Genomic DNA, 24,439 nt, shown 5'->3' on the forward strand with positions numbered 1-24,439 from the left:
GGGATGGTGGAGCAGGTAGGGAAGGGTTAGTGCAGGCAGACTGAGTTGAGAGGAATTCCCTTGGGAGTCCTGAAGGCTTTCCAGGGAGAGGGGCTGAATTCACCCTGAATCCTCCAGCAGAGGGAATTAATTCTGCGGCCCATGCCTAATGCCTGCGGCCATAGCCACAGTGGCCTGCCCCGCACCCTTCCCATAAACCCCGCGTGGAAATGCCCCGCAGCCAGCTGCGCCTGCCCCAGAAGGCGGCGAGGGCACGTCGGGGGAGCAGGCAGGGCGGGGACGAAGGCGCCCCGAAGGGGGTAAGCCTAGGAGAGACGCGTGGCAGGGCACAAGCGGCCTCTCTCACAGGCTCAGCCGCTGGCACCCAGCCCTCGGCGCGGCTCCAGGGCGCAGAGAAGGTGGGGGGGCTCCCCGCAGCGGAGCGGAGCGGCCAGCCGGGAAGCAGCCGCTAATCCGGAGCACGGCGGCAGCAACAGCAGCTTCCTGCAGCCCCGCCGCAAAGGAAGGGAGCCACCGCCGCCACATGACACACCCTGCCCCGCCTCTTCCCTCCCTCCCTCCGCCCGCCCGCCGGCTCCACCACGTGAGCTCCCCGCCTCGGTGCTGGCGGGCCCTGACCACGGGCGCAGCGCCGCGGAGAGAGGCGCGGAGGCGGGAAGGGCGAGTGCCGCCGCTGTCGCACGCAGCCGGTCCGCGTCTGGCTAGCAGCAGCAGCAGCGCTCGGTCCTTGCCTCCTGTCCCGGGGCCCGGCTAGGAACGGGGCAGACCCGCCACCATGAGAGCCTGCGCCGGGGCGGCCAGCCCCCTGCACGCGGCGGCGCTGCTGCTGGTGCTCCTGGCTGCCCGTCTGTCCGTGCAGGGCATAAGTAAGTCAGAGGCGCGGGTCGCGGGGCCCAGAAGAGGCTTTGCTCTGTGCCTGCTCCTCGCCCCGCCCCAGGTGGGGGCCCGTCTGTCCCGCTCCGGGCGGTTGAAGGGCCCGGCGCCGAGCACACGGCGGCGGAGGCGAACTAGTAGCGGGGCTGGCGCCAGCGCGCCTTGTAGCCAGCGTCTGGGGGTAGGTCGCCTCGCTCAGTGTGTCTCTAACTTTTCGCCGGCATGCTGCCTTCCTGAACTGTGCCAGCGAGATCTCAGGGACCCGGTGCAGTCCTTGAGAAACGCTGCCCTAGCCCATCACCCTGCAACGCAGGAGGACGGTTCCCCGCAGCGCCTTACGCTGTGCGCACTTGCCATGCTGCAAGAGGGGTATGTGGCCGGGCTGTTCCCTGTACCGAGACCCCAGGTTAGGAACTGTCTTTAATGCCATTGCTTGGGGTAAACTGGTGAGATGTAAATCCAGCTTTCAAGAGGGGCCCTGAAGCCGCTGGTCATGCAGGTTTAAAAAAGCCTGCTTCCTTACCGCACAGGTACAAAAGGGGTGCTAGTGTCTCATGGGTGCAGTCATTTCAGTTTGTTTTGCACCAGGCCTTTTTCAAATAAGGGATCAGATACATCTCTAGCAGAAATGTGTTGTGCCTTTCAAAGACACTTGCAAAAGATGCTTTTCACCTTTCTAGGATGAGCTAATCTAATCCGTAGATGATTTACTTTATGTCAAAATCACACACTGCAATCAGGACTACCGTTTTACAATGTGCAGAAAGGTTTATGATCTGCATTTACTGAGCGATTGTATCATATTTATTGGGTCAGTTGTGCACCTCTTATCCATATTGTAAGCGATGACACGTTCAACTATGTCCCAATTTAAGTTTCTCCCCTTTATGGAGGGATCTAGGGAGTGGACCAGGTGTGCTTTTACCTTAGAACAGTGCCCACTTCAGATGGATTATCCAGAGTACAAAGTCTGAGAATCTGTGTTGTACTCTTCCAAAATGACCTTCATTTCAAACACAGTTTATCTTTGGTTTTATCATGTTTACTGTTTGATTACATTGTAACTTTTTTTCCTAATAAAATCTGAACCATGACACTGAAATTGCAGAAATAATCTCAAAACCTAACATGTTTGCTCTGTGTCTTGCAAGATGTCTAGAGTAGGAAATGAAATTGTAATACAATTTTATTAGCCATTGGGTCAGTGAAGAAGCAAAATCCCAGAAAAACAGACCAAAAATTACCGTATTGGAGAGAGTAGCCTTCTATCTGTTTTAAAGTTGTCCTGCAACGAAAAATAAAATTGTTTGTGTGTGTTCCTTTAAAAAAAAAAAAAAAAAAAATTGGTCTGTTGCTTTTTTTAGAATGGAAATCGGGTCATATCTGCCCAGTTTTTCTTGTAGGATCTATGGATAACTAGTAGGTTTTGATTTCACAGATATCAAAGAAGTGAAACATAACTGAATAAAAATCACTTCCTCTCTTAATTACACTGTTTAAAACTTTATTTTTGGTTTCTATTAATATGCATTTGACCAAATGTCTAATTAACAATTGGAAGAGAAAGGGTTCTTGTTAAAGAATCAAATTCTAACCTCTTTAATTTATAGCTGAAAACTCCCAATCCTCAACTCTGATTCCTCTAAAGAAGACCTCCAACAAAACAGGGAAGACAAGACTTGACATTCTTGATATTTCTAAAGTGGAAAAAAAAATAGAATCCCTTCTTTCTTTCTTTCTTTAAAAAAAAAAAATCCCCTTAAATCTTATACATCGCAAGGAAGCAGAAGAGGAAACAACTTCTCTAGTTGGGGTTTTTTTCTTGTTCACCTTTGAATTCCACTATCCCCTCTTTTCCTTCAACAAACAAATATACTAATAAATTGGGACACAAAATAGGGAGAGGAGATAAATATAAATGGGATAAATACAACCAAAACCATAGCTGACAAGCAACTGGAACAAAGCATGGATCAAGGTCCTAGTGAACTATCCTAGGAGCTATACTTGATGTAAGAGAAAGGAGAGGAGGGTGTCATAATACTCCTGGCCAGTTGTGTAGTATAGTGTCATAAATTGGGGGGGAAATAGTTTTCCTGATCAGTGCTGCATTTATGGCAAGACCATGGTTATCTGCTGCTCTTTCTGCAGTTGTGTGATAACTCTTCAATGTAAAGAAGGGCCCATTTTTGTTATGCACTTTGTCTGGTGCTAATGATAATGTCTCCTAGTGGCTGATCCCTGCAAATCTACAGATTACTGTTTTCTCACATCAGATGAGTCCTTTAACTCAAGTGGTGAAGGCCCCAGATTCATTCAACCCTGATACCCTCTGAAAACACTGATGATGCAATAATGGCTGTAAAAACTGAGACAGACAGAATGTCAGAAAAATTACCTTCACAGAGTGCCACTCAAAACACAACACTTTTGTTAGATTAGGTAACCAAAATAATCTACAAAAAGCAACCTGACATCAAAAATTAAAGTGAAATGTCACTTGGTCTAGCAATCCTTAGTTGTTTCTCGTATTACAGATACATAATTAGTAAAAGTTTTTAGGCTGAGTTTACTTGGGTGAAACGGCAATAAAAATAGAATAAAAAAAAGCAGGTATAGGAATGTGACAGGCTTTAAAACCTCCTTTTAAGTAGAAAACAACTCTCCCTTAGATAAAAAAATGCTCTTTTGAAGAAACATATGCTGTATCCTGTCTATTGTCTTGTTTAATGCATTATGACCCTGTCATACAAAGAAAAGCTGCAGGAGGTTCTCTTTTACATAATGAACAGCATGATTTGTCTTTGTAAACCAATACAGGACCATGGTAAACAAGTTGACTGGTAAATATTGGTTAAATGTTGTAAGAAGTTAGTTCTGTTTTTATTGTCTGTATTTTCCATGTACTGTAAAGTAGCATTTTCTTTTTCAAGAAATGTGATCTAGATGAGCAATGCTTAACTGACTGTAGAAAAAAAAGCAGTTATAGCATGATTCAAAGACAGTGAAAAGATTCAGATAACTTCAGTGGGCTTTGGATCAGGCTGTTAATGTGATACAGTGATGAAATTACAAGTGCTATTCCAAGATAAATAACTTCATTAAAGAGACACTGAACTTGAAGGGTTTTTTATATTAAGTAATTTTAAAACAAGGCCAGTCACTAATAGAGCACCCCTTAAATATTATGTTCTGACCTTTTTAAAAACTAAATTCCATTAAAAAATTCTGTGATAGTTTTTCTGCTCCCCTGTTGATATTCATGTCTATTTCAGCAAGGATTAAAATGATTCACTATTTGACAGTACACTGGAAAGTGTGACACTAACTGTACTCAAAATGCTGTCAAATGCACAAAGTAAACAAGCTGGGAGGGAATAGAGAGAAATGGGTTTTGTAATTATAGTGGGTACAAAATTTTCAGGCAAAATTGTGATTCCAAGAAGTTGATGGTGTCCTTTTAATCTTCTACTAATGTTATGAATATGCATCAAATATTTAAGGGGAAAAAACTTTACTAGAAAATTATGGTTTAAAGACCCCCCCCAAAAAAATCAATTCATGAATGTGTGAAATCCCAGAGATTCAGAGTTATGGTTAAATTTTTTTTAAAAAATGTGGAAATGAAGTTAAGGTATATCAGACAAAACTCTGTATGTATATCCCCATCCACCTACATCCAAAGATCAGAGCCAAGTGGACACTGATGACATAGGCAACACTAACCACATACCGCTACTGTACTTGCTTGACATATGGACACATGCACTTGCTCATGAGTTATTGACAACAAGTCCTGTGATTGCTGCTATGATCATGGGTTCTCAACTTGGCAACCTGGGCCTCCAGAGTGGTCACGGCCACCTTCCCTTTCTTTATCTTTAGATGGGAGGGAGGAAGATGTTCCCCCTAATGTTTTTTAACATAAAAACAGCCATATTGAGTCAGACCAATGGTCCATGTAGCCCAGTATCTGGTCTTCTGACCGACAGTGGCTAGTTCCAAGTGCTTCAGAGGAAATTAACACAATAGGGGCAATTATATAGTGATTCATCCAGACCCAGCTTCTGGCAAACAGAGGCTAGGGACACTCAGAGATTGGGGGTGCATCCCTGACCATCTTGGCTAATAGCCATCAATGGACCTATCCATGAACATATCTGTTCCTTTTTTGAACCCTGCTATAGTTTTGGCCTTCATAACATCCTCAGACAATGAGTTCCACAGGTTGACTGTGTGTTTTGTGACAAAGTGCTTCCTTTCGTTTGTTTTAAACCTGCTGTCTATTAATTTCATTGGGTGACCCCTTGTTCTTGTGTTATGTGAAGGGTTAAATAATATTTCCTTATTCACTTTCTCCACACCATTCAAGATTGTAGAGACCTCTATCATATCCCCTCTTAGTCACCTTTTTTCCAAGCTGAACAGTCCCAGTCTTTTTAATCTCTCCTCATAGGAAGCTGTTCCATATCCCTAATCATTTTGTTACCCTTCTCTGTACCGTTTCCAGTTCTAATATATCTTTTTTTCTGTTGTAACATTGGACTTTGGAGCATCAGGGTTCTTGAATTCTGAGTTATGTTGGTAGAAGTTGAGTGACTCAGCGCTGAATCTAGCCTTCCTTGTACATTGTCTCTCCTGCTAATGGCTTTAGTTTTGGTGAAGTTAGACTGGGATTCTGATGAAAGCTAACTTCATCCACACTCCCCATAATGTGAGATTATATAGCACCAGCTCTATACAACACTTGGATTACTCCTACAGACTCAGGCCCTGATCCTGAAAACACTTCCACACATGCTTAACTTTAAGAGCAGGTATAGTCCTTCAATCATCATTTCAATCATAACTTCAATCACAAATTGCTAGTGAGTGGTCCTCCATGCCTGATCTGCAGAGGAAAGGAGTCTTTTATACCCCCACCTCCTGAGCTTTATCTCACTCTCAGCTATAGCAGCTCATGGTTTTAACTCTGGAGATCCTAAGTACAGTCCCCAATGTGTCAGCCAGAATAGTGGCCATCACAGTTTAGGAACAGGGCCTTCTTTAATATGTAGAATAAAACACATTGTAAATTTGGCTCCTCTTTGTTTTATGCAAGTGACAAAACTGTGCATATTTCAGACCTTTTTGGCCCAGCGAAGAAAGATCTTACACACGATTCTGTCGCATTTCATCTATCTGTCTATTTACCAGAGCCCCTGGTATAAGGGAGGAGTGTTGGGTTTGCAGGGAGTCCCTGAAATAGAGGGTAATGGGAGATTGACACGCAGGGAAGTTGTGGTGGGGATGGAGGAATGCAAGGATCCCACGTGTGTGCAGTGAGCTTAGCCTACAGAAGCAACAAAGTGCACAACCCTGTAGTTATGCATTGGTTTAACACACATGAAGATTTCCACTTTCTATATATATACGCTCACACTCAATTTCATCGAGATGCTTATAGAAATAACCATTGGAAATGACTCAGACCCTTTCCACATAAAACAACTGACTGATTCTCTGTGTATGAAAGTTTGTTTCTGGGCTATCAAAGTTAGCTTGTCTCAGGGATTTGACACTGTGTGTGGTATAAGACCACAAGTGTTTTCAGGAGATAGAATAAGTCATTGTGACAGACACCATCTTAGATCTGCACAGGAAATGTTCTCTCCTTCAGATGCAGCTGATCCGCCTCAGCAGAGCAGACCACAAACAGTTGTGTTTCAAGATGTATCTACAGATGACACTAACAAAGGAAAAGAACAGACTGATAAATAGCTGGTAGAGCAGATAGTGAATACACATTTACATGGGTAAAAGTAGGTCATTGTGCCTAATGCAGAGAGCACATGATTGAACTTGCATATAAAACGCCATCATTAGAACTTATAAATTGTGCTTAGTATAGTAGCAGAGACACAAACTATTGCAACGAATTAACTTTTAACACAATTAAAATCCATTCTTTGAACTGCCCTGGAAATTGGAGCTTGATCCTACAGGCCTCTCTCAGGCAAAACTCCCCCTTATACTCTGAGTAAGTATTGCAGGATTGGATTCTTTGTAGTGAAACATATTTTAACTCTGTTCCTGTGCGTTAACATAGCCCATTAGGAAATATCATCATTGTCAACAAGTATTCTACCCATTACATCAGTCCCATCGTAATATCAAAGTGTCTTGCAACACTGCACTCTGCATGGGTACCTTAGATTTAAAATACAATGGGAACTAGTTCACCTCACTCATTTACAAGCCTGATTATTTTGAGATTTTTACTGGGAAGTAAGAATGGAGGTTGCATTATTATTAAGCCTCTATTGTATTTATGAAGTAAATTACAAGACAGGACAGTGACTTGTATTTTATGGTGTATTGTCATATATATTCAGAACTAAACGATGCTTGTAAAAGTAATAAACAGTACATTTTTGCAGTGCAGGATTACTGGTCTCTTCTGCTATACCTGTGTTTCTTGCTAAGTCACAAAAGTTAGTAACCACCACAAGTCTCCCGATCACTTGTGCAAATTCATCAGTTTGTATTGTATGCGCGTCTGTTTTCTTTCACCTTTTTTCCCTTAACAACTGTACATAGACCATGTGCTCGCACAGACTAGACTGGCCCTGCTAGAGAGGAGGCTCAGAAAAGTTAAAACATATCAATTAAAGATGTCAAGTTAAAGTGAATTAAATCTTTGTGTGGGTGCTGTCATTCAGAACTGGCCTTAATTCACTGTAGTGTAATACTCATTAACTTCACACTGTTAGCTGATTTGTCTTAACTGTCCTGACTACTTGTGTGGACAAGGCCTTGGAAGAAAGAGATTTGGAAGCTTTATGTGAGAACTGGGGACTTCTCTTCCTACCATCCTGCTTCTCCCTCCCAGCATGATGTAGCTGGCATGGATGTTGCATTGGTGTTACCTAGGGAGGATACATGCCTTTGTGCCTTGCTGTCATTTGTACATTAGGTACTAGAATCATGCAATTTAAGAAAGAATGGCAACTCTTTTTCCTGGGCATTTGAGGAGGTGACGGCTTGAATGTTAACATCAGGGACTGGAGGGGTTTTCTGTTGATTGATATTTTTATATTAGGCCTTCTGAGAAGTGGAGTAATCACTCTTTTATTAGTATATCTGCAGATGGGTATGTTATTTTTAGCATGCAACCAGCAGACTTCTATTCTGTGAAGGCTGTTATTATGCACTCATTACTGTAGCAGTTTAACTTAATTTTCATAAAGGTGCCCAGAGCATGGGATGGGGTCTTTACCAATGTTACCTATGTTGAAAATCATAATAAAACAGATAAAACAAATCTTTTACTTTTTTTTTTTCCCCCCAAAGGAAATACCACCACAACCATGACCAGTGCAAAACTTTCTACATCAGGTAAGCCTGTGTTAACACTTTAGTTTCTGTCTCTGGTATGTAGAGACCCTATATATATATTTTTACACACCCTAAAACTGTCCTCACATTATTCTGCCTTTTCTCTCAGAGATTTCTGGTTTTGGGGAACAATAGATTCTGTGAATTCTACAAGTATTTCACAAGACCAACAAAAAAAGTAGAGGTATTCCAAATGTACTGGTTAAACAGCATAATGCAGCCAAAGCCCCTGCTTCTTTCATGGACTCTGGAGCAACAGAGTGGTGAGAAAATACAGTGGGGAAAAAAGTGGGAGGAGGAATAAAATATGAAAACAAATGATCATTTAAAGAAAGGTGACTGTATTTACATACTTCCCTCAATGCACAATTAAAAGGAAAAGGCAAACGTACAATAAGCAGGGCCATTCACATTGGCTGACCAGGGAAGGCTACACCTGTCAATGAAGGTATGAATGAAAAGAACTAGTTCCCATTTCAATTTGATTTTTAAACTGAAAATAAAATGTAATAGTGGCTCTATTCCAGGTATTGTACAGGCATGGCCGGCAGATTCCTAAGAGAACATTAAAGGCTAAATTTTGATGGTAGGCACAGCCCGGAGCAATGGGTGGCAAGGTGGATTGATTTCAATCAAAGTAATTTCATTACCAATTTTAATCATGATTTAAACCAGCAAGCAAGAAACTTTGATTTAAATCACTAATTGTAATAGGGTTTTGCATTTGCACTTTTTAGTTATTTTGTAAACAAGATTGATTCTCATTAGTTGGTGACCATGAAAACATATTGATTTGCAATTAAATATAGCCTACTAAATTTGGTGCTTCTTTTTGCTATCCAGGAGGATACATTATATCTGTACACATTTATTTAAGTAATTATCTAGCTTAATTTACATTTATTCAGATTGTTAATTTTTACATTTTTTAATATATAAGAAAATGGTGAATGATGCTTTTTTTTATTTTACTAGATGATGATTACTTTTTTTTAGTTGTGACTTGTGTCAGGCTGTTTGGATGGAAATTCAAATTCAGTTAAAAATACATACAAGCACCATTTTCATTTGTTTAATGATTTAATAAAATTACATTAAAAGTGCTGGCAATATAAGAACAAAAGTTTTTCAAAACATGTTTTGCATTTAATACTAATTGTCTATCCTTCTGTCTGTGCCAGGCAGAAGTCATTCTTATGAAAATAACACAGCAAACTGTATGTGTGTGTGTGCAATTTGCTTAATCTGGTTTTAAACCTTTACACGCTAATTGCCTGTGTGCAGCTGTGACCGAATCGCTTGGAAGGGAGAGGTTCCATTTCGTTATGGAAAGAGGTGGAGGTGGAGGGCAACGTGAGAGGAGAAAGAAAGAAAGAAAACATATGACAGCCCCAACTTCAGAGATCCCGAAATAAGGAGAGGAACACTGTCCAAAACTGAAGGGGAGAAAGGGGGGAGGAACAGCCCCAAACATGGGTTGAGAGGAACAGCTCCACTAAGATATAAGGATTGTAGTGTGGACACATCACAATGGGAGCTGGAAGAACAATGGGAAACAGCATGTGGAGAGCAGGAGAACTGAAAAGAGCAAGAGAAGAAAAAGGAGCTGGGAGAGAGGAAAAGAAAAACTGAAAGACTAGGATGGCCTTTTTGCTATACCAGCAAACTTTCCCAGTGTAGACACAGCTTATGCTAGCCAAAAAGTGATTTTCCCAGTATAAACTATACCAGTTCTCTGAGCAAAATAAGCTCTACTTGAAAAACACTTTTATGCCAGTATAACTATTTACTCTAGGACTTTTGCCAATATAGAAATATCATAAAAATCACACCCCTAACTGACATTTACTGTAGACTTGGCCTAAAACAAATGCAGGAGAGGAGAGAATGGTGTGGGAGGCAGAGAGAGCAGAAGAAAACAAAATACTCAAAAGCACAACCAGAAAAAAAAACCCAGGGAAAAATCTAAAATGCAAAAATCCAGACGAGGACAGTCAGAGCATGTCCAGATGCAGCAGCTGTGACAGAGCATGGAGGCAGGAGAAAAGGGAACAAGGGAAGGCAATTAGGTAAAAAGGCAGGTAAGCAGGGATTCAACCCATAAAGTAGGTATCACTGGACTTAAGGAATATAGCCCTGATCCTGCTCAAAGGGAAATCAATGGCAAAACTGTCATTGCCTGCAGTGGGAGAAGACCCACTCTGTGTGACTATGCCCTCTGCCCTGAACCCTAGTCATGGCCTCCCATTGGATGTTATGAGGAAAAGCTGTGTGTACCCTGGGGACTTGCTCCTTCAATTGCAGTACATTATTGTTGAGCAAAAATGGCTAGTTTTGAAAGCTAAAAGAGTTAATTCTCTCACTATTTTCTTTTTTCCTTGAAGGGCCCAGGATTACATCCAATACAACCACACAATCCCCTTCAAATACTTCAGCACATGGTAAGTGTCTGATAACCCTTTTCCTGCTGGGACGATGTAGGCAAGCACCAAAAATACCCAAACTGAAAAATCAAACGACACTCCACAGACAAAAATTGAAACAGTGCATTTTGGGGGCCATTAACAATTTCTGCAACGGGACGGCCAACACTAAGAGACCTCGCAAGCTAGATTTTTATTTTATTGGTAAAATTGAAGGTGACACTATTCCAGATAACTCGTTGGCCACAAGCCATGAGCTCCCCAATGCTATAGGAAGAGAAGAGTCAGGAGAGCAAAATCTGAAGTCTTTTGATTAATTTTCTTCTGGGTCTTTCAGAACTTTAGCAAACATGCTCCATTTCAATGGAGTAGAACGGTGAGTAGACTGCTGTGTAAGCAGTGGATGTTTGTTTGAATTTTCATTCTCTGCAGTAGCCTGGAAATGTAACCAACAGGTGGGAATCCACATTTCCTGGGGGAGGGAAAGCAAGATAGATTTCTGTTTGGCTGAGGCTCCGGGGTAGGTGTACCATGGAAACGTGCTCAGTCTCCCCGGAGTCTATATCACAAAATACTGCAATTCAAGCAAGATATTGACAGTAAGAGCGAATCACTCTTTCAAAGGTATGCCACCAACTCCGTCCCCCATTCTTTGGGGAAAAGCCTCAATACTTGGAGGCCTCCAAATCTTTAAAATACAAGTTATTCAGACTTTTAATGCCATACCATTAGAGGGAGCAAGAGGTTCATATTGCCAGGTATACTATGGTAAAATACATCAGTATGTATAATTAATGGGTGGTAGCTGTAGACATAGAGCCCTGTAAAATTATGTTTCTCTTAACCCAGACCTCTGCCCCATCTTTAGCAGGGCTGAGGTATGAATTTTCTATGCAATTTTTTAATCTGCTACTAAAACAAATTACCCATCTCATTTGATTTGCAACATTCCAGTCTTGGGTTGTTGCAACATGCCATTATTAAAAGAGAATAAATCACGGCAGGAGAACTGAGAAACCTGAAAGTGGTTTTCCATGGGAACTTCGCATAGGCATGTTTCACCATGTTAGTAAAGGGTTGGATGAGAGCTAGCACATCATACCACTTTCCAGTGTGTGAACAAGCAGCAGAACAGATAAATTGTTGTCATGGCCCTCTGAAGTTTTACACTTGAAAGAGGGAAGAGAAGGAAGTCTAGTTTTTTCCCCTCGTCTCTATTTTTGTGTCTCATTATTTGCTTTAATATCACAAGTTGAATACTACTTACTTATTATTTGTATTGCAGTAGCATGTAGGGGCTCCAGTCGTGGACCAGGACCCCTTTTGTGTGCTGGATGCTGTACAAACATGAAACAAAAAAACAGTCTCTGCCCCAAAGAGCTCTGTGTAACATAAGTGGGCTGTTATGTCTTTAACAACAGCTACTTCTACATCAGTTAACGAGTTCCCAGTACTCCTATTTCTGTGGGTCTTGGTGAACACCAAGTAGCCCTGTCACCTGCAATAATCAGGAAGGTGAGCAAAGGGCTGTGAACATTATCACTTGGCTGATTCCTAGAAATTCCTCTTGGGTCTTGAATATTGCGCTGAAGAGTGTGGTGATTCATATAGATGAAACTCCATATGCACTTTCCTCGGCCATTAGCATTTTGACTTAAGGATTGAGTGGTGGGTACAAAAGAAAGGAGAACAGAAAGTGATCTTACCAAAGACTGGTAGCCTGGGTTAGCGGTGGAAATTCTGCACGTTTTAATTTTATTGTTTGCAGAATACCTGTTCAGGCATGCAGGCATAGGCATGAATGAAAAAGAGAACAGAGAGATTCGTATTTTACAGTTACTCTGTCCACAATAGGGCTGGACACCACATTTGAAACCATTGTCAAACACAGTTGTAGTTTGGATTGTGTCCACACTCAAGATGGTTCTTAAATCCAGGTTTCCTGTAGAGGTACTAACTTTATTATTTGTATTATGTTAGAAAGTAGAGACTGAAGTCCCATTGTGCGAGGCACTGTGCAAACCAAACAAAATGAGAGTTTCCTCCCAAACATCTTACAATCTAAGTAAACTCTAGCACCCCTCCACCCCTTATTTAATATGTGTAGATGTTAAGACCAGAAGGGTCCACTGTGATCCTCTAGTTTGACCTCCTGCATAACACAGAACATAAGAACGACCATACTGGGTCAGATCAATGTTTCATCTAACCCGGTATCCTGTCTTCTGACAGTGGCCAATCTCAGGTTCTTCAGACTGAACAGAACAGATAATCATAAAGTGATCCATCCCGTCTCCTGTTCCCAGCTTCTGGCAAACAGGCTAGGGGCACTCAGAGCACCGTTTTCCATCCCGGTCTGTTATGGCTAATGGCCACTAATGGACCTCTCTGCCATGAACTTATCTAGTTCTTTTTTGAATCCTGTTATAGTTTTGGCCTTTACAACATCCTCTGGCAAAGCGTTCCACAAGTTGACTGTGTGTTGTGTGAAGAAATACTTCCTTTTGTTCATTTTAAACCTGCTGCCTGTTTATTTCATTTGGTGACCCCTAGTTCTTGTGTTATGAGAAGGAGTAAACACTTCCTTATTTACTTTCTCCACCGCATTCATGATTTTTTAGACCTCTATCATATCCCCCCTTCGTCGTCTCTTTTCCAAGCTGAAAAGCTCCAGTCTTATTAATCTTTCCTCATATGGAAGCTTTTCCATAACCGTGATCATTTTTGTTGCCCTTTTCTGTATCTTTTCCAATTCCAATATACCTTTTTTGAGATGGGGCAACGAGATGTGCATGCAGTATTCAAGATATGGGGGTACCATGGATTTATGAAGAGGCAATATGATGTTTTCTGTCTTACTATCTGTCTCTTTCATAATGATTCCAAACATTCTGTTAGCTTTTTTGAATTAATTCGTGCTTCAAGTCAAATCTTGTAATTTGGTTTTTTACTTGAATAATTTTTTACAGCATTGGTGAAAAATGTCTCTATTTACTAGCAGTAAGTAGAAGAAAAGTGTTTCCTTGAGAGAAAATAGGATTTGTTTTATTTTAAGAGCCAATCACAGTGAAAATTATTAAATTTGTCATACTATGGTACTTAAAATATGGATGCATTTGGATGTGTCCATAGGGCTTTACACTTGTGGTGAGTCAGAATTAGGGATGTAAAATAAGTAACGGTTAAACGGTTAACCATTAAGTATTAGTCTTAGCATCAAGACTAATACTTATCGGTTAGCCAGCAGTGTGGGGGTTAACCGGAGGCGCGGGCTGTCTGTTTCCATGATGATGGCATCGGGCCACAGCAGAGGTAACCACGTTGCTGCCGCTGCTGTCTGGGGAGGCTGAGGCCCTGGTGCAGGTGCTGCAAAGCGGAACACTAGGGACCATAGGTCCGAGATGGGGGTCCTCTGTGGAGCCGGGCTGGGGTTGTTACGTGGGGAGGGAGCAGGGAGTGAGGAGGGACACAAAATTATATCGGTTGACCATTTAACCGATATAATTTTAATAGTTTAAACTATTACCTTTTGTAACCGATATGTACATCTCTAGTTGGAATATAAGCTACAGGTTGGTATTCAGAATTGATGTCATCTTTATGCACTCTCAATATTTGATTGAAAGCATTTAGTATATCTTTAAACACAGGCAACCTGTCATGCTCATACCATCATAAGAATTATGGTTCATTTTTTAAAAACAAAACAGAAGATATTTAATTGCATTATTAACCGTTTTCCCTTTTTAAGTAATAAATATGAAATAATGCAATATAGGTATGTTTAGCATTATGCATATCTGAGTACAGCTGGTTTTTTAGGGGAGAATTAATAATATGCGAAGTAGAAAGATAAAAGGACAGATGTTTTTCTTCTGTTGCTGTCTGATGTTCTTTCATCTTGGATTGGCTGCTAGGGTAAGATTATTTCCAAAGGCACAAAATAGGAGTTGGGTGCCCAGCTCACACTGACTTTCACTAACTCCCCTTCGTGCCTTTGAAAAGCTCACCCTTCATGTTTGGAAATTATTGAAACTAAATAAACTGCAAGAGACAGGCAAAGAAAAAGCTTACTATGTCACTGAGCACTATAGTCTTGGTACAGTAAGAAAAAAAGTTAGTTCAGTAATGGGACTGAGAATGCAAACATGCTGGGAAGCTTTACCAAAATCCCTTGGAAAAGAGCACAGGTGGCTTTTGTACTGACTCAAGGTTTGTGTATTATGGTGTTCGGTATGTCTGCTCGTGGCCCAGGAACCACGTTTGTTTAATCCCATATGCATATATATTCTACTCACATTAGTCAATTTGGCATGTTAGGAAGTTATGGACTTTTTAAAAATAAAAACCTATGACTTGAAATACTTTTACTGGGATTTTCCTTGTTTTTGGTTAGATTTCTGTTTTGTTCTGGTTTTTATCTTTTGGAGTAGGAGGGCAGTTAGCATTGATGTATGATACAACTCTATATGTCTGAAGACGTTTCCAGGAAGATGTCTGAAATCATCGAACAACGAGCCAGTTAAGAGACACTGCTCCAGTTCAATCCCAGAATTCAGTGTCATCAATGTCATCCATTTTAAAAGGGGCTACATAGCTCCGTCAAAAAAAGACAGTCTGCAATGCCAACCAGCATCTTTTTTGCTCTCCCGAGGGTTGGGGATTCTAGAATGCAGTCTGCAGATCATGTAGGAGACGTAGCCAGAGCTAAGTTATTGGGGTGGCACATGTTGGGGAAAGATTTATTTGTGGGTATTCAAGAAAAATCAGCACCTTTCTTTTCTTAGCACCTGATCCAAAGTCCATTGGAGTCAATGGTAGTCCTTCTGTTGACTTCACTGAGCTTTGGATCGGGACGTTAGGACACACCCACAGCTCCAATTTCTGTTACTGGGACTTGCACAAAGATATCAAGTGTAGATTATAAACCACTGTGGCAGAAGGAGCAGCGGTCAGGCACTCTGTCATCTGCAAGTCAAAATAAGATGCAAGCAATAAGTAGCTGAGGTTTTGTAATGCATTTTAATGCCAAAACAAAAGTTGATTCTTATGTCTAAGCATTGATACTTGGATTTATTGTTTTTTTTTTCTCCCCCTTCCTTTTAGATACAAATGTCACTTTCACAACTACATTGGGTGAGTTTAACCTTTTAAATTGTGTGATAACCCTTTTTAATTACTCTTTCAGTTTTTTAACGGTGCAGTCAAGTACTTACTCATTACTAATTTTGCTGTTATTAAAAAAATCATACAAGTTAATCTGGTCAGCATTTATATATTGTGCCTTTTAAATTACATAGAAATAGTGCTTTGATTTTCTATTTTTGTTTATATAATATTTGATTGATTTTAACCACTTATTGGTTTGGATTAGTCCATGAAATACAGTTTATTGCATATGACCCTGATACCGTGACTGTATTCATTATTGTAGAGCTGAAAGAGCATATGGCAGGGGTAGTCAACAGGCAGACCGTAGGCCAAATCTAGGCCGCCAGATGCTTTTGAATGGACCATGAAATCTTTTTTTTTTAACTTATTATCATTATTGTTATTATTTTTATTACTTTCTCTGGAGTCTGGACCTTGACTATACCTTGATCAAGAAATTTGGACCTTGACAAAAAATAATTGACGACCCCTGGAATACAGTATTGCTAGAATGGCTGCAAGTTGAGCACACTGTAGTCTAGATTGGTCTCTAGCTTCTATACATGCCTCCTTCAGTTGTTCATGATTTTCTGAAACAAATTTCTTGTGTCAGTCTGGGTGGGTGGGAGAACACTGAGGAGAAACAGCTAAGGTTTTTTTGAGTTTTTAATGGGGAAAATGCTCGAATTTGCTTTGTGTTAATCTGCATATGAAATTCTATTTTCTATATATAGAATTTTATTCAACAAATATATAATAATATAAAAAGAGACCGTATTTTAAGGACTATGGGCATATGCATAAGGGAACAGTTAAGTTCAGGTTTCAATTTTACCATTGCATTTTCTGACATTTGAGTGTTTGATTTATCAACCTCAGTGTTGTATCAGTAACACAAGATGGTTGCATTGAATATATGTTTATTTTGTCTTTTTCATGAGTGAATAACTGCCATCCGTAGTATGTTCCATTTCTGTTTCCTCTCTTGTGAAAAGTACAGTGAACATCATTAACTGAAATGCATTAGAATAAGAAATCCATCCTTTATATTATTGTGCTTTTTATTCCAAATGACATTAAACACTTTTCAAACACAAGAATCACTTCACCCACCACTGAAATTCAGACACCTCTGGGGTGAGGCTTGATCATTATTTATGGTTGCATAGGAACTCTAGGTCATGTGCTGAAGAATATTGTAGCCAGTAACACCTTCAGGGGAAGGGGGAGGGGAATGAAGGCTAAATTTCTGTAGCCACATTGAAAATGTTTGGAAGCTATTGCCCCTAATCATTCTTCAGTGACCATAGATGGAACAGACCTCCATTTCACATCCCTTTTACAAGGCAGCACCTTGGGTAGCACCGTGCCCCGTCACTGGTTTAGGGCATTGGGTCAGTACTGATTCAGAGGAAAGAGTTAGGTTGCTATAACCAAACTGAATTTACTGCAGACTATTGTGCGTAAGCACTATGGGCTCATGCCTAGGGCCCCCCACCCTCAGTGGCATCTGTGCACTCTTTAGATGGCTGATGTGAAGGCAGGTGTTATCAAGGGATCATTTGGTCTGCAGACCATCTATTACGGATAATGATGTTTGGGGTTTTTTTACACTGGATTTTGACTCGAGAACTATATTAAATCTCAGACTCTGTGACAGATTGCCTGTGAGCCACAGGCAAGTCAGTTTCTCTGTGCCTTGGTTTTGCATCTGTAAAATGGTGACAGGTGTGTTACAAGGATAAATTCACAGTATCGTCCAGATACTCTGGTGTTGAAGGCCATGTATGCACTGGAGGCAATGTCATGTAGTGGAGAGAGCACTGCATTAGGATTTTGGAAACCTGGGAGCTATTCCTGGCTTTGCTACTGGCCTGCTGGGTGACCTTGAGCAAGTCACTTCCCCTCCCTGTGCCTCAGTTTCCCCATGAAACTGAATAATGGGGATAATGATACTGCCCTCATTTGTAAAGTGCTTTGAGATCTGATGATGAAAAGTACTACATAAGAGCTGAGTATTTAAACAACTGGTGACAACACACATTTGTATTCACTAGATGGTAATGCCCTTTCTCATTGCCACATTACACCCTGGGCTCTGACAGTTGAGCTTAGATGTACCAAATAGAAAGAACCATCTATGTTACCACGAGAGTCATTGTGACTCTGTCGAGTATGTTTAAGCCCTTCTCCTTGAAGATAATGCCAGCAGAGCCAGCTGGTGACCAAAAAGTCTGAGGGTCCCAGAGGTGTCTGTCTCATAGTATACGCTGGCAACAGTGATTTTGCTATCTACCTGCAGTATGAGCTCATCCCAGTTTACTTCACTCTATTGGATTATAAGGAACAAGCGTGTGTGCCCAGCAGCTGTTCTGGTAGCTCAGCACTACTTTTTGTCAACCCCCCCCCCCCCCCCCCCTCCCCTGCTGGTTCAAGCCCCATGTGAAGTCTTAAATGCTACCTGTGGTAAGGGCTGTTTGGATATTTACAGATGATTGTGCCATTTGGAGGGTTTGCATATCACCTTTAAAATGTGTTCTGTATTTTACTTAATGTGTTTTACACATGCTTCAGAGAGGAGCTGAATTTCCTAATTGCTACAAGGTAAGCACATGAATGGAACAGCGCCAGATACTTTAATCAGAATGAACGTTGCCTTTGAACTAGACATGAGGGCTATTATGTGCCATCTCATAGGATCAAAGGAAAGTGATAAGACAGTATGGGGATGGTGTAGGGTTCTCTACAGTACATTTTCTAATATTTTGACCAGTTCAGTTTTAAGTGTCTTAAGGAATGAGGTGTCTACCACTTCCCTTTTAAAGATTGTTTCACAGCCTGGTAGATCTGTACTGCAGCCTCTCAGTTCTTTTTCCTGTTCTCAACTGTACTTGAAGCAGTGCTATCTCAGTCTTCGAGAGAACCTCATTTCTAAGATCAAAATATGGCTTCTCAAGTTTTATTTAAAGCTTCTCTATGAGACTGACGTGCTGTGGAAGGTTATATGGTGCTGAACAAGGAAGAGTAGAATTTAGAGTTAATAATTATAGTGGGAATTATAGATTTAAGAGTTGTGTAATTAAAGTGAAACCAATTTCTTTTTCTTCATTAACTTTATTTTTAGTCAATTTCAAGAAAGCATTTGTATTGCTGTAAATTTGAATAATCTAAAATATGAATCCAGATAAGTACAACTATTTCATTGTATCTAGATGAACCTTAGATGCTATATGGTTATATAAATAATGCAAAGGTAACCCAGCTATGAAAAGCGCTTTACTTCCAAATTCCTACAACCAAAATAGAAAACTCTTTTGACCAATATTGTCTGTTTTAGGAAATTTTAGTTATATAATGTTTTAGTGTTTTACGTTAGTTCTTCCTCCTAAGAATTACCTTTTCTCAGGATTTTTCTGCTTTTCTACTTCAGTATTCAGGATTTCATTATAACAGATATATAGCATATTAATCTCTATTATTTTTGTATTGTTCCCCTATGGTGGTATTATTCTGAACAGTTCATTGTCACTTTCTTAGGAGTGAGAGTGTTTGGTTAAAAGTTGAAGTTAGAGAGAGATCACATGTCAGCGAGAACTTGTAAAACAACATTCCATTCTTTGTTTGAAGTTTAGCAAGATCATCCCTTAGGAGGAGGAGGAGACTGTATAACTGTTACTTATGCAGTATTACTTTAGTTTAATTTTCATCATAATAGGGAAGGCCATATGGAATCCTGGGTCTAATATGTATCGGATAGGTATTCTTTTGGGCTGTGGTTTCAGAAGTGGTACAAAAGGAGATATGATTGATTAAAATTTGTCATTCTGAAAACTATAAAAGATTTCAGATCTGCGGTGTCTCATGCAAAGCCCTGATTCAGGAAAGCTTGTAAGCACCGGCTTTACTTCAACAGCAAAGCATGTCTTTAAGTGCTTTCCTGAATAGGGTTGCTTTCCTAAACTGAGGTCATAATAAGGAGAGATTGGGCACAGAAATCTCTTTATCTAAACAGGTTTGACACACCTGCAATGTAAGTAGAGTCAGTATCACTTTCAAGAACAACTTATGAATTTAGGGATAATCACTGACTCCTGTTGGAGCCTTGCCATAGACTTTAGTGGAGCAATGTAAAAATATTGGTATTTTATGGTAAAATTGTTCAAGGCCAGATTCTCATCACATTTAGATCAGTGTAAATCCAGATTAATTCTATTGAATTAGAATTCAATTAGAGTTCACTGAAGACTTTAACACTTGTGAAATTAATCAGAATTTATCCTCATATGCTTTTTTTTTTTTTTTTTTTTAACTTACAACCATAGTATTTGTATTTACAATATTCCCACCTAGTGGACATGAGCAGAATTCAATTCGCAAGCACTTTGCAATTCAGATATGAAAGTGAACAATTGTTGCTAACAATTGGCGGAAGTCAAACCTACCTCTCTTTCTACCACCCCCAAACCACTGTTAGGATAAATCCCTTATGGCTCTCAGCTCAAGTTACCAAAAAAGAAAAACCAGGATGAACAAATGCATCGTGCATAATAAACTCCCAAATGTGGGCTGTAGCTAGGCACAAGACAAAGCAGATTACATGGCAGAGGGCCTTGTCACCCCCTCCTGGAGTTCAGCACTGGGGACTAGCAGTTAGAAATGCAGGTGAGCAGGTGGTCTCTGAGACCCCATAACAATGTGCTGGTAGCATGTGCTTGCAAGAGCAGAATAACATCCAAAGTGATTAACTTGACCCCTTCTTTCTGGAGAGGGAGTTCTCCTTTTTAAAAGGAGCAAGGGAACTTTTTTTGATAAAGGGAATCTTTCAAAACAGTGTTAATCAAAAGCTGCAATTTGATTCCTAATTATCATCTTCTTTTTAAATATAAATTTTATGCAATATAATTATTGTATACGTTTGCAGATTCTACCAAAGCAGTCAGTACCACCAAGACTGCCACCACCGCCACCATCACCACCCAGACAACTAAATCATCCACCACCTCAAAGCCCTCGACAACCATGAAATCAATAACCAATGTCACAATGACCACTTCCAAGACTATGTCTCCTTCCACCTCTATAACAGGTATGTACTGTAGACTGCTGCCTCGTTCCCACAATGTGCTAGCTTATATTCTTCTATTCTCTGCATTAGCATTAGGAAAAGACCTTTTGGTCAAATGTGCTTTTGGGGTTTCTAAATGGCACAACGTGTTGGTGAATGCATTTTCAGGAAATAAACATGCCAGACTTACATTAAATGATTGTTTTATCTGATTGGGCATTTTAGACATGTTTTTCCATTGTTTATGAACTGTAACAGTAAAAATTTCCTTAAAAGAAAGAAGAATCTATTGAGTTACTGGTGTAACAGAAAGATTTACACAAATATCATTAAGATCAAATTCTGACCTGTCAACACTTAATTAAGAAGGAAATTTGTTAAGATGACTTAAGAACTTATGACTCTAAGGGCTTGTCTACACTTACCTCGGAGATTCGGCGGCAGTCGACCGGAGTTACGCAAACTACGCAAAAAATTTGCGTAACTCCCATCAACTTCTGTGCTTCTGTTCTGCACGCCATCTTCACTGCAGTGCGCCACTTGAAAAGGTGGTTTTCATACGTTGATTTCTGGATCGACCGAGCGGGTCTTCACTGACCGTTCAGTCGATCCAGATAAGACGACCTGACGGCGGTGAATTTGCCGCCATCAGTGAAGACATAGCCTACGTCAGTTTTGAAAATGTTAGCTGGGATTTTGAAATGGGCACCCCACTCCTATAAGACCTTTTGAAAATCCCATCCTCAAGCTAATGTGAGGACAGTGCACTTAAAGGTTAATGTAAGATTTGACTGCTTTTTTTGGTGAGGTATATGGGGATAGAATTCTATCTCATATGCTGTATTAGTGGTGAATCAGTACTTTGGTGGTGAGTACACTACAGTACACTAGTGGTGAGTCAGCTGTTCGGGAAGGGGGCTGGCAGCCATCCGTGATCTGGGGGCTGGCCAGCCAATCAGCTGCTCAGCGGTGGCCGGAGAGGTGGCAGCTGCTCCAGCCCTGCCCCAGAAGTCCTGGGAAGTCATGGAATCCATGACCTCTGTGACCAAATCGTATCCTTATTCATAGCATACATTCATATGACCAGTGTATGTCCTCTCTCTGTTGCTATGAAAATGGAAACTGAACTCAACAAAAACATCAGTATAAGCATAGTAGGTAACAACTGTGCATTGGTAAAGTGAGACACACTAGATAACCTGATAATTCTCTCTTCTCTCCAGCATCTGGGATTCTTTGTTGATACCAGCTAAGCCAGTCACACCTGTTGAGTTCAGTTAATTGACAACTTATGACCTCCAGATGCTGGAGAAGCATTTCCAAGAGTTATCTCTGTGCCAATAACACTGGGAAAAAATGTAGCAAAAACACCATCTTCCCATTTGGCAACTGTCATACAGTTAATATTCTGTTAATTTGCTGACAGTAAAGCCAAGAAGGGCCCTACTTCTTTGCTAAAAAGAGGAGGCATTCCTTCTCCTCAGTGAGAGCGATGTTGGGTGAAAGCCAGTTACAGAAGATAGCAAGAACTCTGCAGGAGACTAAAGAACTCAGCTTCTGTATTTCTGTCATTCATAGAATCATAAAATCATAGAATATTAGAGTTGGAAGGGACCTCAGGAGGTCATCTAGTCCAACCCCCTGCTCAAAGCAGGACTAACCTCAGCTATATCATCCCAACCAGGGCTTTGTCAAGCCTCAGCTTAAAAACCTCTAAGGATGGAGATTCCACCACCTCCCTAGGTAACCTATTCCAGTGCTTCACCACCCTCCTAGTAAAAAACTTTTTCCTAATGTCCAACCTAGACCTCCCGCCCTGCAACTTGAGACCGTTGCTCCTTGTTCTGTCATCTGCCACCACCGAGAAGAGCCTAGCCCCATCCTCCCTAGAACCCCCTTTCAGGTAGTTAAAGGCCGCTATCAAATCCCCCTCACTCTTCTCTTTTGCAGACTAAACAAGCCCAGTTCCCTCAGCCTCTCCTCATAAGTCCTGTGCTCCAGCCCCCTAATCATTTTTGTTGCCCTCTGCTGCGCTCTCTCCAACTTGTCCACATCCTTTTTGTAGTGGGGGGCCCAAAACTGGACACAATATTCTAAATGCGGCCTCACCAATGCCGAATAGAGGGGAGTAATCACTTCCCGTGACCTGCTGGCAGTGCCCCTCCTAATGCAGCCCAATATGCCATTAGCCTTCTTGACAACCAGGGCACACTGCTGACTCATATCCAGCTTTTTATCCACCATTACCCCCAGGTCCCTTTCTGCAGAGCTGCTGCCCAGTTCGTCGGTCCCCAGTCTATAGCTGTGCATGGGATTCTTCCTTCCTAAGTGGAGGACTCTGCACTTATCTTTGTTGAACCTCATTAGATTTCTTTTGGCCCAATCCTCCAGTTTGTTTAGGTCACTCTGTATCCTATCCCTACCTTGCAGGGTATCTACCACTCCCCCCAGCTTAGTGTCATCCGCAAACTTGCTGAGGGTGCAATCTACCCCATCCTCCAGATCATTAATAAAGATGTTGAACAAAACCGGCCCCAGGACTGACCCCTGGGGAACTCCGCTTGTGACCGGTTGCCAGCTAGACATGGAGCCATTGATCACTACTTGTTGAGCCCTATGCCCTAGCCAGTTCTCTATCCATTTTATAGTCCATTCATCCAACCCATACTTCTTTAACTTGCCGATAAGAATACCGTGAGAGACCGTATCAAAAGCTTTGCTAAAGTCAAGGTATATCACATCCACCACCTTCCCTACATCCACACAGCCAGTCACCTCATCATAGAAAGCAATCAGGTTGGTCAGGCATGACTTTCCCTTGGTGAATCCGTGTTGACTGTTCCTGATCACCTTCCTCTCTTCTGTTTCATCTGAAGACAATAATTCAGTTTGGGAGAGGATTTCATCACAAGCATCAAATCTACTTCCTGTTAAACTGAATTTATAGTCTAAATTACCTGTTTTCACCTACTACAGCTCCTATGCTTAACAGCTCCATATAGGTAATACAGGCCCTAATGAGCTTATTTAATACCATGTCCCTGGATGGGTCATTTGTCAGCAGGTATTGAATTTGGGACTGCTAGACCTAAACACATGAGCCTCTGCTGCCTGAGCTGAAAGATCTAGATCTGTTAGCCAAGACTGTAGCAGACTCATGTATCTCTAACTGTGGCTCAGGCACCAGCAGAGGCGGACAGAGTGCTACACTGAGTAGGTTTACTTCATATGAGTAAAGGTTGTCAGATGTGAACATAAAACTGTCAGTGTCCATGTTACCTAGGAAAAACCACTTTCATCATTGTCACATTGACACTTACTTATAAACAGATCATGTGCTTCAAGTTAAGTGAAGTCTTTTAAAATGGGAAGTGCCTGTTAACCTCAGCAGGTGCCGTGGAACATTTCTTTGGCCACATCAGCTCAAATTTCATCTTCTGATTGGGATCCTCAACTGGCTAAGCCAGTCGGGGGTTGGAATGTGGCTGGGGTGAAGGTGTGGGATGGGATACCCAGGCTCATGATCTCTGGGGCAGGAATCTGCCATAGG

At 41.2% G+C, this 24,439-nt stretch overlaps 1 protein-coding gene across 1 annotated transcript in view; it reads left to right on the top strand.

Moving 5' to 3' along the window:
- The first annotated feature begins 554 nt into the window (after window positions 1-554).
- TMEM123 (transmembrane protein 123) overlaps window positions 555-24,439 on the top strand; it is a 30,458-nt gene continuing 6,573 nt past the window's right edge. Inside the window, exons 1-5 of the mRNA XM_067567765.1 lie at window positions 555-866; window positions 8,206-8,250; window positions 10,635-10,691; window positions 15,780-15,809; window positions 20,746-20,910. Of these exons, the coding sequence (XP_067423866.1) occupies window positions 776-866; window positions 8,206-8,250; window positions 10,635-10,691; window positions 15,780-15,809; window positions 20,746-20,910 (388 nt within the window). The 5' untranslated portion in view covers window positions 555-775. The remainder of the gene's footprint in view (window positions 867-8,205; window positions 8,251-10,634; window positions 10,692-15,779; window positions 15,810-20,745; window positions 20,911-24,439) is intronic.

This window comes from Emydura macquarii, unplaced genomic scaffold (genome assembly GCF_026122565.2).
Source record: "Emydura macquarii macquarii isolate MOO-44397 ecotype Brisbane River unplaced genomic scaffold, CSIRO-AGI_Emac_v2 contig_318, whole genome shotgun sequence".
Lineage (NCBI taxonomy): Eukaryota > Metazoa > Chordata > Testudines > Chelidae > Emydura > Emydura macquarii.